At 54.2% G+C, this 14,679-nt stretch overlaps 1 protein-coding gene across 1 annotated transcript; it reads left to right on the top strand.

Annotated features, from left to right (window-relative positions):
* Window positions 1–6: 6 nt before the first annotated feature.
* On the top strand, window positions 7–13,787 carry LOC117876248 (integrin alpha-D-like). Its single transcript, XM_034768208.1, has 19 exons — window positions 7–80; window positions 1,529–1,669; window positions 1,971–2,177; window positions 2,367–2,497; window positions 4,895–5,052; window positions 5,220–5,374; window positions 5,532–5,663; window positions 6,283–6,356; window positions 6,575–6,716; window positions 7,002–7,115; window positions 7,665–7,744; window positions 7,902–7,985; window positions 8,236–8,314; window positions 8,557–8,664; window positions 8,898–8,981; window positions 9,788–9,901; window positions 10,104–10,196; window positions 10,371–10,481; window positions 13,286–13,787. The coding sequence occupies exons 2-19, from the start codon at window positions 1,586–1,588 to the stop codon at window positions 13,409–13,411; spliced, it is 2,076 nt and encodes a 691-aa protein (XP_034624099.1). The 5' UTR covers window positions 7–80; window positions 1,529–1,585; the 3' UTR covers window positions 13,412–13,787.
* The last annotated feature ends 892 nt before the right edge of the window (window positions 13,788–14,679 follow it).

Genomic DNA, 14,679 nt, shown 5'->3' with positions numbered 1-14,679 from the left:
GCACCGGCAAAGTCATCCTGTTCAGCCGAGATACCAAGGGTGGGGAATGGACACCCGGATCGGAGCTGTTGGGAGAGCAGGTATGGGGAGTGTTACAGGTAATGTGGAGTGTGGGTGTGAGAGAAGGAGAGCACTGGAGGAAGCCTGTAAGCTTTTGACATTATGTAATATTTGAGTTTCGCTTCACCTTCAGGAACGATTCGGTCAGAGAGCCTCAGGCAGGGGATAAACTTGACTGGTTTAGAGAACTGCACCGCAGCTGACATTCAGCCTCTCTCCAATATCCCACTTCTGTTACCTTCACTTACAGTCTAGATGGAACTCATAAGGTGGATACGGACAGAGGCCCAGACCCAGCAAGGGACTTAGGCATCGTGATGCTGCAGGGAGGCACCTGCCTCTGTCAGCGATCGATGAATGGGGGGGAGGTGAGAGAGAGACACAGGCACTCTTCACCTAACCCACATGTTGGGTCTCATCCAATAGGCATGGTCAGAGCTGCCGAGATATTCACAAACCAGATGGAGAAGACAAGAGATGTTTCCCTTATAGCCTGGGGGTTAAAGTCCTCACCTAGGACATGGGTGACCCCTGGTTCAAATCCCTGCTTTGTCTGCTTAGGAAGAAGGATTTAACCAGGTAGCTGCCGTCTCTCAGGCTGTAGGGTGGTTATGATTTGCACATGATACTTAGTTACTTAATTAAAGTGGAACAACTTTAACAGGGGAGACTGAGGAAGCCCACATCAGAATATCCCACAGCTCAGGGGTTAGAGCACTGAACTGAGAAATAGCAGGTGCCTGTTCAATTCCTTCTCCTCTGACCACACCTACCAGAGGTGGAGGAGGAGTTAGATGGAGCAGCGCCTGTCTTCCCCCAGGCTGGGATGGATGGAAGGAGAAATGGACACCGGGCAACCGCATGCTTAGAGTAAGACAGTAAGGCACATGCCCTGCACTTGAGACAGCAACAAAGGAGCTTCTGCTGAAAAATTTAGGCACCAAGTCAGTTTAGGCACCTATAGGGGTCAGCGGCAGCCAGGCAGAGGTTTTGCAGCTCACAGAGGCAGTAAAGTCCAGGGGGTTAAGCACATAAATACCCTTGTGGATCTAGGCTAGAGAGATTCAGGCAAGAAAATAACATTACTAGTGATATTAACAGTGTCTGTAAAAGATCACACTACACTAACAAAGTGAATTTCTCTAAGTCCAATTGCCTGTACATGCCACCTAAACAAAACCTATAACAGTGGCTCAGTCAGTGATGAACTTGACTTGTGATAGCCCAACCTCTTAAAAGAATTGCACCACAGTTAGCATTCAGCATCCCCGTCCCTCCAAGATCTAGCTGCCTGTCCGTTCAAGAACACTTACAGAGATAGCGCCACTGGCTGCACTGAGCGAGGGTGAGGCTAAAGATGGAATGGACATTGGGACTGAATCCGTATCCCCAGAGGGTGAGAAGGGTCCCAGTGGAAGAAGAAGCAGAAGGTGACTAAATTAAGGGGGTGGCTTATCTGCCTCTCCAGAACGGCTCGTATTTTGGGAGTATACTGTCCACTGTGGACCTCGACAGAGATGGGAACATGGACCTGGTTCTAATCGGAGCCCCTTTGTACCATACACCCCTGAATGGAGGACGCGTCTATATCTGCCCGATTAACTTGCCGGTAAGAAAGAGGAGTGCAGCCATGGGGAAGATGGGTGGCCAGGGGTTATTGTTTGCCTGGACTGCTGTGATGCTGTGACAATTAGTATTGCAGTAGGGGCCATGGTGCTCCAGGAAACAGGGTAGAGGCTCAGTAGGGGGCACTCTTCCCTCCCAGTCAGTTCTGACCCCAGGCCCCAGAGTCGGGAGGGGGGAAACACACTGTGCTGCTGAGAAAGTGGAAGGAGCTTGGTAGGGATCACTCTCTGACAACAGCAAGTACTAATCCTTTCCTCATGTGTCTTTTTGGATTGGGTCTGCAGGGGACGACGATGATCTGCACCAAGACACTACATGGGCAGACGGGGGAAGTGTCTGGGCACTTCGGGGCCAGCATGTCTGAAATCGGGGACATCAGCGGGGACGGACAGACGGACGTGGCCATCGGGGCTCCCATGGAGAATGACAATCATGGGGCCTTGTATATCTTCCATGGGGAAAAGGGAGGCCTCAGTCCGCAGTACAGACAGGTGAGCCCAGTTCCTATGGGGAGGGGTTAGTACACAGCCCTGAAGGGATATCATGGGGTCCCACAGCCCCTAGTGCCCATTATACAGTGTACTCACGCCTTTCCTAGCCCTTATCCTCTGGGGCCCCCTAGTGCTCATTATATAGTACACTCACCCCTTCTGCATCCCTTATTGCTCTCTGCCCTACAGCGCATAGTGGGGTCACAGTTTCCCAGCAGGCTGCACTACTTTGGCCAGGTTGTCAGCGGCGGGACAGATCTGACGGGGGATGGACTGCCGGACATCGCGGTGGGGGCACAAGGGCAGGTCCTGCTGCTGAGGTAAGTAACTCTATGTCATTGCACTGCTCTGCACGACAATCTCAGGCCTTGTCTACACTAGAGAGTGCTTTTGATACAAGTTATGCCGACGATCTAAAAGTGCAATAATTTCATCGCTATTCCATGTCCACACTATGATCCTTGTGTCAGCAGAGCGCATCCACACTGTAGCACTGAGAGTGAGAGCAGTGCACTGTGAGACCGATCTCAGTGTGCTACTCACCACATTCCACAGCTAGGTGTTGTGGGAAGGTGGAGTGGATCGCAGTGCATCATGGGTGTGGAATCAATGTCCCATGATGCAGTTCTTTCCGTCCCAGCATTCCATGGGCTTTCGACTGCATTCTGTGGCATTTTTCAATGGTTCTTGTTTACTGTGCGCCTGCCACCTCTGTCTGAAAAGATGGATCCTGTACTGATCTCTACTGTTGTGGTCGCTGTTACGAACACATCGTGGATGGTCATGCAGTATATCATGAGCTCCCAATCTGAACAGGAACCAGAGTTACCTGATCCGCTGTGTGCCATGGAAAGAAACAACACCAGATTACTTTTGGCGTTCATGGAGCAGCTGAACACAGTGGACCATCGCTTTTGAGCTTGGGAAACAAGCACTGATTGGTGGGATCACATTGTTATGCAGCTCTGAGATGACGAGCAGTGGGTGCAGAAAACCACCTTCCTGGAACTGTGTACAGAGCTCACCCCAGCCCTGCAGTGCAAGGACACCAAAATGAGAGCTGCCCTCTTGGTGGAGAAGTGTGTGGCGATTGCAGTGTGGAAGCTGGCGACCCTTGACTGCTACCTGGTGGTTGGGAATCAGTTTGAAGTCCATTGCAAGTGTGCAGGGCCATTAATCGAATCCTGCTACAAAGGACCATGACTCTTTCCAATGTACGTGAAATAGTGAATGGCTTTGTGGAAATGAGATTCCCTAACTGCAGCATGTAGATAGATGGAACGCATATTCCAATGTTGGTCCCTGACCATCTTGTGACAGAGTACATCAACAGAAAGGGGCACTTCTCCATGTTATTGAAGGCACTTGTAGATCACTGTGGGTGTTTTGCTGACATCAACGTGAGGTGGTCGGGGAAGGTGCATGACGTGCGCATCTTCAGGAGCACCAGCCTGCACAGAAAGCTGCAAGCAGGGACGTTCTTTCCAGACCAAAAGATTCCAATGGGGGATGTTGAAATGCTCATAGTGATCCTGGGAGACCCAGAGTATCCCTTACTCCCATGGCTCATGGAGCCTTAAATGGGAAACCTGGACAGCAGCAAGGAGCGCTTCAACAACAGACTGAGTAGATGCAGAATGACTGTGGAATGTGCCTTTGGCAGATTAAAAGTGCGCTGGCGATGCCTTTAGGGAAGGTTATTTCTTAGTGAGGAAAACATTCCAATGATCAGAGCTGCCTGTGGGGCTAAGGGTGAAAAGCTTGCTTGAGGTGGAGTGCTGAGCCAGATCACCTGAATGCTGATTTTGAGCAGCCAGATAGCATGGCTATTGGATGGGCACAAAGGGAGCTATTTGAATCAGGGAGGCTTTGAGGCAACATTTTGAGAGTGAGAACCAGTAATCTGCCATGCTTCATTATGCTCAGTTATCTATAGTGTAGACAAGACCACACACAGCAGCAATACATTGTGTGTGTCTGTCTGTCTCACCTGTACTGGAGAAAGGCACAATAATAGCTTTGCTGCAGGGCTGGCGAGTTGCATGAGCCCGTGGTGCTTGGGCTCCAGGAATATTCTGTACCTAGGGACCTGTCTCCACCAAAGTCTGGGTTCGAGTCCCACCTGCTGCCCCCCTATACCTCCCAGGTTCCTCCCCTTCCCTTGCTTCTTTTGGCTGAGGTGGGGCTGAGGGTGGGGAAGTGGTGGTGTTCACAGCACTGTGGATTTGTGGGTGGGGGTGCTGGGCATAGTGTGTCCAGCGAGTGTGGTATGGGGGGCTCTGTTGCAACCCAAACCCCTCCCACACCCAAACTTCCTCCAGAGCCTGCACCCTCAAGCCCCCTCCTCCTTCCAAACTCCCTCCCAGACCTGACACCCCCTCCTGAACCCATACCCTCTGCCCCAGCCCAGAGCCCGCACCCAGCACCCAAACTCCCTTCCAGATCCTTAGGCAGGTGTGAATGTGTGGCAGGGTGTGTGGGAGGACAGGACTTGGACCTGTTCTGGGCACCACCAAAAATTATACAAACCTGCTGCCCCTGCTTTGCTGCTCCCTTATCTGCCCCCCAGCATCTCCTCTAGGAAAGCTGCATATCCATAACTTGTCTCCCTGAGGTGCTGAGAGCACATCCAGGCTGGGTGGGAGGCTCTGGGGAGGGAGGGGTCTGGCCCCATTGCAGAGAGCAGCTGGGTGATGGTTCTGTTCCCCCCATGGCAGATCCCGGCCGGTGCTCAGAGTCACGGTGTCTATCAGCTTCCATCCCCCAACCACCCCCACCTCGGCCTTCGACTGCCAGGGGCAGGAGCAGCTCAGCACAGAGGCCAGCAGAGCAGAGGTCTGCTTCACCGTCACTAAGAGCACCATGGACAGCCTAGGTCAGACCAAACCCATCCCCCGCTCCCCTGCATTCTGAGTCAGCCAGTTCCTTGCCCTGGAGCTGGACTCGAGCCAGCGCCCCCTAGTGGGGAAAGGCCCCATGTCCCATTTCCCCTTGAGGTTCCCACTGTGTCTCTCTCTGTCCCTCATTTCCCCTCCCCCATAGGTGACGGGATCTACAGCATCATCCAGTACAGCCTGGCCCTGGACCCCGGGCGGACGAAGATCCAAGTCACCTTCGACTCCACCAGCCCCGTCCTGAGCAGGGAGCTGCGGCTCAGCATTGAGAAGAAATGTGAGACGTACGGGATAATGTTACCTGTGAGTGCTGGGGGGTCAGGTCCTAACTCCTTCCCCTCCTGCTGCGTCTGCCCCTCCAACCCTGCCCCTTGCTCCCATGTCACCCAGAGAACAAACCTCTCTCTGGGTCCCAGCTCCCCTTTCCTTTCAGGGACCCAACGTGTTTTTGTTTCCCCAGCTCTGTCCTGAAGACATTCTGGCCCCCATCACCCTACGCTTCAACTACACCCTGACGGGGGAGCCCATCGCTACCGCCGGTGGCCTCAGACCCATCCTGAGCAAGGACTCTGGCTTGGCGTCTGCAGGCTCGGTAAGGTTCCAGAGCCAGGTCCCACGGTGGGTCTGCTGCAGGGATCAAACCAGTGACGTTGGCATTCAAAAGTGAGAGACTGAAAAGTGCAGAGCCAGCAGCAGCTTCCTAAACCCCTTACAGAGTATAGACACTAGAGGGCGACAGAGACGGATGCTGAGTTTGCCTTGGCTACAGACCTGTCTCCACTAGGTGGAAACATTTGAACTTCTCCTCAAAGTTCCCAAAATTCCTCTCCAAAAACCAAAATATTTTTGGCTTAAAAAATGATTTTTTCTGAACATTTTTCAAAACTCATTTTGGCCAGGGCCCCTTAGAGAGGCAAGGCCCCATGCCCTGTTCCCCATCCCACCGTAAGCCAGGCTGGCCCCCTGCCCTGCCAGCCCTAGAAGAGTGATACTGTTGCTGGCCAGAGCCGGGAGTTGGAAGGGGGAGGAGGGGTATGGGTGAGTGGGTGGGTGGCAAGGGCAGGAGTGATGATGGGTTCAGCTGTCCCCTGTGCAGAGGACTGGGAGGTGCTGGGGTAACTGGAGGGCCCCTGGGTCCCTGCAGTGTCGCTCTGGCAGATGGTGCTGCAGTCCTCTCCCCATTGACCCCTGCCCTCCTGGTCTCCCCTCAGCTCCCGTTTCAGAAGGACTGCGGCACCGATGGCCGCTGCGATGACCAGTTAGCAGTCTCCTTCAATTTCTCTGGGTAAGTCACCGAATCCTCCCTGCAAAATCACCCGCCATGGGGGGACCCATCCAGCTTGATCACACCTTGGATTTCCAGTGCTGATGGATCCTGGGTGGCGGGCACTGCTGTGGTGAAGATTGCAGCACTGGGGTCCCTGGCTGGGCACTGCTAGAAGAAGTTCACAGAGCAGCCAGGGCACTGCCTTGAGGAAGCTCACCCCTTTCTCCCCTCCTTAGCTTGAGCACCCTGGTGGTGGGGGTCACCCCCGAACTCAACATCACCGTCTCCATCCAGAACCACGGGGAGAATTCCTACAACACCAGGGTGCAGTTCTTCTACCCGGCCGCGCTGTCCTACCGCCGGGTCCTGCTGCTCCAGGTACCCCAATGCACACCGGGCATGAGGGGCAGCCTCTGCAGGTGGCACCGTGCTGCAGGGAGTGGGCATGGGACTTGTCAGGGGATGCTGCTCTGCAGGGCGCAGGCAGGAGGTCAGCAGGGGGCACCGTGCAGTGGGGAGTTGGCTGGGAACTCAGTTTGGAGCGCCGTACTGCAGGGAGTGGGTGAGGGCTTGGCCAGTGGTGTCGTGCTGCAGGGAGAGGGCAGGGGTCTCAGCAGGGGGCGCTGTGGCTCCATCTCTCACTGGCTGGTCCCCTGTGCTCAGTCTAACAGGATGGCCATGACCATTAAGTGCAGCTCAGTGGAGGGCTTGGAGGAGCAATCTCAAAGGAACAGCATCTGCCACATCAACCACCCCATCTTCTGGAGCGGGGCCGAGGTAGGGACGGGCCCTGGCCTGTGAACTCCCCAGGGGTGAGTCCAGCTGGGAACAGAGAGGGGCAGTTCCCTGGGGTCAGCCCAGCCCATGACAAGAGATGTGCTGGGGAAAGTGCCCCGGGGAGCCCGGCGAGTCAGTACAAACAGAGCCCTGAGGTCACTCCGGGGCTGGGGTCAGGCCCTGCCAGGGCTGGAAACCAAGGGCCAGACTTGTGGGGCTGGAAATCAGGCCTCATTGGGGGAGAAAAGAACAAAGGGAGGGGCTGTTCCCTCCCCCATTTGGGGTCCTTAAAATGATGGTTAACGGGGTGTTGCCACAGCACGGAGCCGGCTGAGGTCTCTGGATCCCAAACTAGGTTAACACTGTTTAATGTTGGACAGGGACAGGGTCATGTTAACTCCCTTTGCCGCTCTTGGACCATTTATTCCATCTAAGTTCATACAAGAGCCCCCTCCCCCCCCCCATCTTCCATGCCTGCTCCACCCCCGCAGTCTCTGGCAATTCCCCAGACCTCGTGCCCACTGCTCCCTCAGCCCCCATGTTTTCCAGGTCATCTTTGTGGCCACTTTTGATGTCTCCTCTGAGGCCGACCTGGGGGACAGGCTGCAGATCACGGCAAACGCCAGCAGGTGAGGGGGCTGTGTAGGGCCGGGGAGCGGGCTCGGGGGCAGTGGGAGGGGCCTGTACATGGAGCAGGACAGTGCAGAGAAGTGTGGTGCAGCCTCCTTGCACAGTTAACTGGCTGCATCTCCTCACATCTGTCTCCTTTGCTCCCCCTCTGCCCAGTGACAATGGCGGCCCCATCACCGAGAGCATAACTCAACAGGAGAAGCTGCTGGTCAAGTACGGCATCTTGATCATCCTCACCAGGTAGGTCAGTGCGGAGACAGAAGGGAGAGCGCCCCCTGCTGGGCCCACATCCTGTTCCCTGCAGGACAGCGCCGCTTAGCACCACATGGGGTCATAGGTGCCAGCGCTGACTGCAAGGGGAGAGTGCCCCCTACTGAGCCCTTTCTTGCAGCACAGCACCCCCTTCTGGACATGACACGCCACCCCCACTCTCCAGCCCCATTCATCACACTCCTGCCTCTCTCCTTCTTTCCATCCTTTGCCTCCCCAGCCTGAAGGAGTCGACCAAGTACGTCAGCTTCTCCGCCAAGGAGGCAGGGACAAGCGTGCCAGTGACACATGCGTACAAGGTGAGGCCGGCACCTCAGAGTGTGAAGGGGGAGACGGGGCAAGAGGGAGGGAGTGGAACTGCCTGAGTTAGACTTAGTGGGTTAGAGCACGGAGGGGTGGAGACGGGGAGGGAGCCAGGACTCCTGGGTTCTATCCCCAGCTCTGGCAGGGGAGTGGGGTCTGAGGGTCAGAGCAGGGGCTGGAGATCAGGGCTCCTGGGTTCTCTTCCTGCAGTGCTCTATGGTGAGTCTGTTTCTTTCAGGTCAAGAACCTGCAGCACCGAAGCGTCCCCATCTCAGTCACGTTCCAGTTCCCCGTGGAGCTGGGAGGGATCCGGGTGTGGGACGCCTCTGAGGTCGTCCCCTCCAAGGTACCTGCCTCTCCCTGCCCTTGTGTGTGTGTGTGAGATGGGCCCAGTGACACCTGTTCTGCCCTACAGCGCCCCCTGCTGGGTCAGACTGTCTGGGGGAAAGACCCCTGCCCCTGCCTCTGAACCAGCCAGTCCTGTGCCCTGGTGCCAGATTGGTGCTGGTGCCCCCTAGAGGGGAAGTTCCCATGTCCCAATCCTACTCCAATTAACACTGTGTGTCTCTCCCTCCACAGCCCGAGCTGGTTCAGTGCAACAGTGAGGTGGAAACACCCGGTTCGAAGGACTTTGTGAAGCAGATGAGCGATCGCCCCCTGCTGGTGAGTACAGACCGGTGCGGATCCCAGCAGCTCTTCTCCCTCTGCACTAATACAGACAGCAAGTGCTGTAGACAGACCCAGACCCTCATGGCCATGCTGAGCCCCTGCACGCCCCCTCAGGGCCAGCTTTAGGCCGATTCAGCCGATTCAGCTGAATTGGGCCCCGCGCTAAGAGGGCCCCGCGCCACAGCTCTCCACCCCGCCCCCAGCTCACTTCCCCCTCCTCCCCTCCCCTGCACGCTCTGCCCCCTGCTTCTCCCCCGCCCCTGCTTCCCACAAATCAGAGGTTCGTGGGAAGTCTGAAAAGAAGCAGGGGCGGGCAGGCAGCACCTGGTAAGCTGAGTCGGGAGTGTGGGAGGGGGACGTGAGAAGTGCTCCGGGGAGGCGCGGCCCAGTCCGGCCCTGGCCGAGCACCTCCGGCCCCAGCAGCTCCGGCCCCGGGGCGCCGGCCCGGCCCGCTTGGCTCAGCTCCGTCCCGGCCCCCGCGGCTTGGCTCGGCTCGGGCCCGGCCCCCCGGCTCAGCCCCCCGGCCTGGCTCAGGTCTGGCCCGTGTCTGGCCCCCCGGCCCGGCTCGGGTCCGGTCCGGCTCGGGTTCGGCCCCCCGGCTCAGCTCCAGCCCGGCCCCGGCTGAGCAGCTCCAGGCCAGACCCAAGCCCCACGACCCCGGCTGGAGCTCCGGCCGGAGCGCAGCCCGATTCCTGGGGGCGGGGCTTGCGGCAAGCCACGCCCCCAGGAATTGGGCCCTGCTCTTGCTAAAGCCGGCCCTGCGCCCCCTGACTCACCCAGCAATATCCTTCCACCCCCAGAACTGCTCCGTGGCCACCTGTAAGAAGATCCGGTGCAGAATCGCCTCCCTGGAAATGCAGCAACCGCTGGAGTTTATGATCAAAGGGAACGTCAGCTTACAGTGGGTCTCCCAGGTACGAGAGCTGCCTCTGCCTCTCGGCCCCAGGCGAGGAATCCCCCCCACGCGAACAGCCCCAGAGGTGGCTGCATTTCAGTGCTGGGCAAGGGATTGCCCCTGTGTGAACGGCCTGTAAATTGCTCCGGGTCCCCCTGGGACGATGCTCTGGGCTGGTTTGTGTCATTTCCAGTCAGGGACGGTGAATTTCTCTGTTCCAGATTCAGCAGCAGAAAGTGAGTCTGGTGAGCGAGGCCCGGATTGAATACGAGGAGGAGAAATACACCCAGAAGGAGGGATTCGTCCAGCGCCAGGTACCAGAGTGACTGCACCCGGGATAGAGAGAGCATCGGCTAGTGGTTAGAGCTGGGAGCCAGGAATTCTGGGTCCTGTCCCTGCTCGGGGAGGAAGTGGGGTCTGGTGTGTTAGAGTGGGGAGGGTGAGGGTGAGGACTCCTGGGTCCCCATCTCACGGCTCCTCTCCCCCAGGTGCAGACGGTGGTGGAGCTCTCCGAGGCCTATAACTACCTGCCCATCATTATGGGCAGCGGCATGGGGGGCCTGGTCCTGCTGGCTCTCATCACTGCAGCCCTCTACAAGGTGAGTGGGGCAGGGCTCTAACCCCTTCCCTACAGCCCATCACCCTGGGGGCAGGGCCTGTGGCTCTCCCTGCTGGTGGGGGAGGGGCAAGGGTCTTTCCTTCAGAGATTCCCACAGCCCGTCCCTCTCCCTGCTCGGCCATCAGCCTGTGTCTGTCTGTCTCTCCCCCTCTCCCCCCTTCCAGCTCGGCTTCTTCAAGCCCCAGTACAAGCAGATGATGGAGGATGCTGTGGAAGGCGAGGGGTCTCGCCTGACCCAGAGTGCAACCGCTGGCAACCCCCCTGCTTCTGATACCCCCAAACAATAGCCCCCCATGCGCTCCCCTAGATGGGTCACAGAACCTCCAAATTTTAATTGCTAAAGCTGGGCATGCTCACTCTGCCCTCCTCCTTGTCCCCCTCCCCCACCGGCATGAGTTGCCAAGGTTGGCACACACACCCTGGCTTTGCCTCCCTCTGGGTTGTGCCAGATCCACCCCCGCCCCCTTATGTTTGCCGCCTCCAAGATGCAGAGAGACTGGCCACTGCCCATCCCCCAACCAACAAAAGAGATCCTAGTGCCAACTAGAGCTAATCGTTACTCAGTTCTATTTACCTTTTTATAATTTGAATGGAGAACACTGAGGTTATTTTTCTAGGCATTTTTTTTAGAATTCTATTGATTTAAATTTTGATGTGGAAAATTATGGGTTTTAAGCATCCCATCCCCATTTTTATCAATTTAAATGATCCCAGTTGTGGGAATTCGTGTGTGTCGGGGGTCAGGCCATATGGGAAGGTCCGACAGTTATTTAATGGCAGTAGAGGTTGAGATTCAAAAAGTTAAAGCTTTATAGCTATGCTGGGAAGGATGGATTTTTATTGGTAAATGTTGAATTCATCACACACAGGCAAACTGCTGGCAAAATATTTCCATCGCTAATAATTGAAATTTTCTGCTTGAGAACATATTGGAGTTTGATTTAAGGCTATTTACTTCGTATATTTTGACACGTGCTGTTAATAATTTGTATTTGAATAGTTATAAAATGTGACCTTTTAAAATCAATGTCTGTTGTCTTTACAGAATTAGGGTTTGATTCCCCTCCCCTCAGTAATTTTCCACAACTGAAAATTTAAATGAATAAAAATCAAAAACTTTTGCTTAGAAATAAACAGTACTGTGCATGGAAATTATTTTAAAAAAGAATTCTGCCAAGCCTACTTATAACTTCTAAAAACACAAACTGTCGACATCACATGTCAAATTGCACAAAGTAATTATCCTGAAAGCAGCCCCAGTGACATCCACACAGCCACAAATTTTCTACACAATAAGGTGGGACACTAGAAAGTTCTCCAGGAGCAATTTTCTTTCTTTGTCTAGCTGCATGTTTTGATTGTTATCGACGGAAACATTTTCCCTCGGTTTGGGGGGGGGTGCGGTGAAACTGATGTTTGCTGACAATTACTGCTAAAAATCTCACCGTCCCAAGCCTACCTAAAACGCGGAGTGAAAGGGCAACAAAATCGACCCCCACAAACCCCTGAACCCCTATATAGGTATTACTGTGTTCTGTTAGGAAATGACAGATCCTCAGAGCTGCATTCTCCTGCCCTGGTGAGATTCTAACAAATACATAAAGGATAAATGACATTCCCGTTGGGTGAATAGAAGAGATGTTCAGTGGTGAACAGCGGTGAGGCTCTGGCCCCTTTCCCCACAGCTGCCCATCATTAACCCCCACACCCGGCGCCTCCCAGGAGATTCAGCCCAGGAGGGAGCCTTCCCCCCAGCATCCCCTCCCAGGAGACTCTGCCTCTCCCACCCTGCTCCTGCCCCTCCCTGTTGGTGAGCTGTGAGTCCAGCTCACGTCCTGGCGCTGAGAGAAACTGCCGTGGTTCAACAGGCTGAGCAGGGCCAGCTGCACACCCGGCCACGTGTCCTGCATGATAGATACAAATTCACTGCACGTGTGGCTGTCCACACTCACGTCTGGCAGAGGGACATCAAACCCCCAGACGTTAAATCTTTTCACTGGCAACAGGCAAGGCAGGACAAAAAGTGCCAGGCCAGTTAAAAATCATCCAAGTGGCAACATTATGTGGGATGCTCCGAATCCATATCCTGATGCCCCTTGAACTTAAAACCTCCCAACCAGAGTGTCCGTAGCAGGGCTGGGAGCCAGGACTCCTGGACTCTATCCCAGGAGCTGTGGAAGGGAGTGGGGTCTAGTGGGTTAGAGCAGGAGGCCCGTTCTAGGCCGGTGTCTGACCCACGCTCGGCACAGCAGGGGCTCGCTCTCGGCCAGGATCTGTGCAGCGCCCGGCACAATGGGGGCCCTGATCTCAGTTGGGGCCTTGAGGTGCTACTGGGTTACTTCCAATAAAACCAAGTTCTCAGAGTCATTCGCCTGCCTGGTCTGAAGTCTCAGGTCACTTCAAACTGTCTCTCAATACTGTGGGTGTGTGTTTGTGGGAGTGACAGGGGCTGTGCTGTCCTACCTTCCACACCACACAAGGAAATGAAATCACTTTTAAATCTGATTGAAAAAGAAAAAATAAATGTCTCTGTTCTGCAGGTTTAGCCTGAGGAACTCCCTGCCACATGTAGTAATGAGGCTGGGACCAAATACGTTCCTGTATTCACACCCTACGTACTATCGTAATAATCTTTGTACAAAGTATGCCTTGTGAGGTATAATTCGAAAACTCACAAGTTGTTGATCAGTATTGTCCTGATAAGCTATGTGTCTCAACATTGCATGTAAAGCTTTATAAGATTTCCCTGTATGATGATACTGACCTGTGTTCCCAACCCCACAGCCTTGCTCATGCAGAAGTTGGCAACCAAATGAGGTCTCAAGAAAGGAATGTCCTTGCCTGAGTTTGTCTTTAGGCCGTAAACGGTCATCAAGAAGGAAGGAAAACAAAGGAAGCTCAATCGTGTGAAGAAAAGCCAGCTGTGAACATCCTTCCACATAAACTCTGTGTGTCCTAGTGCCCAGCTGGAAATGTTTTTCAAGAGTGAGACTGAAACTATAAAAAGGAGGGTCAACCCCTCCTTCCCTGCCCATGGCATTCACTGCACCTGAAGAGAGACAGGAAGTATTCACTGGATGCCGAGGAAGAGGGCCTGACGTACACAGTTTGATCTGGAAGGCAGCCGAAAGCAGGTGGTGAGAAACTTTGCTTGAATAAGATATAGTTTAAATTAGGTACTAGTCCATGTTTCATCTTTGTAACCATTTCTGACTTTTATTCCTCATGAGTTGGATTCACTTCAAATCTCTCTCTTTGTAATTAATAAACTTGTTTTATTCTTTTATCTAGTCTAGTGTGTTTGAATGGAAGTGTCTGGGTAACTCTGGTTTGGGGTGGTAATTTGTGTGCACAGGAATAATCTTACAGGAATAATGGACTAAATATGATTTGTAGTGTCCAGGAGAGAGCTGGGCAGTACAGGATAGATTTCTGGGAGAAAATCTAAGACTGGGTGTGTGTTAGGGTCACCCTGCTGTATAACCCAGGCTGGTGAGAGCTAGAGTGTAACCCAGATGTGGTTAGCAGGCTGCAGTTACACACACACACTCAGGGTGTGAGTTGCACGCTCTTAGGCTGTTTGTGAGTCGCCTAGGTGGGCGTTATTTCAGTGAGACTTTGTAAGACACTCAAGGCTGCAGGGCCAGGAGGTGACAGAGCTGCTCATTAGCCTGGATTGTACCCTGACATGCCAGAGATGTGTAAACAGGACTCTCACGTGGGAGTAAAGGGGTTATATTCTCTCGGTGTTTGGCACTGGAGCGACTGCTGTTGGAAAGCTGCGTCCGCTAAGCAGTGTGACATAATGTCTGTGCCACTCAGGAAAGACAAGAAGTCCAGGCACTTCAGTGCTATAAGGCCTATATCATCACTTCCATGACATAATTAATCTAAGCAGTCCATGGCGTAGGGTCACCCACAGTCATTCCTCAAGCCTACTATGGGCTTTCAGGTCCTAGAGAAATGTGTTTCCCAGATAGTCTCATTAAAGTTCCTAAATTACCATTTAGGTAGAGGGCTGGTGGTTCATTTTGTGTCTCCTTAATGATAAAATATCAAGACATTTTTTCAAAGCAGCTCTTGGTTTCTTTTTTAAATAGCAAGTCTTCCAGCTGCACTCGACACCCCCGCTCCCCCGCTGTAAAGCTGAGCTGGTCACTCGGCCTCTGGTCTCCTTG

Source organism: Trachemys scripta, chromosome 4 (assembly GCF_013100865.1).
Source record: "Trachemys scripta elegans isolate TJP31775 chromosome 4, CAS_Tse_1.0, whole genome shotgun sequence".
In the NCBI taxonomy this organism is placed as follows: Eukaryota; Metazoa; Chordata; order Testudines; family Emydidae; genus Trachemys; species Trachemys scripta.
This window is presented reverse-complemented; position numbering and strand designations above follow the sequence as displayed.

Coding starts and splice junctions, on each gene's coding strand:
- LOC117876248 (XM_034768208.1), top strand. CDS start 1,586: ATGGACCTGGTTCTAATCGGAGCCCCTTTGTACCATACACCCCTGAAT. Junction 5,375..5,531: donor CGTACGGGATAATGTTACCT/GTGAGTGCTGGG, acceptor TTGTTTCCCCAG/CTCTGTCCTGAAGACATTCT. Junction 6,717..7,001: donor GCCGGGTCCTGCTGCTCCAG/GTACCCCAATGC, acceptor CCCTGTGCTCAG/TCTAACAGGATGGCCATGAC.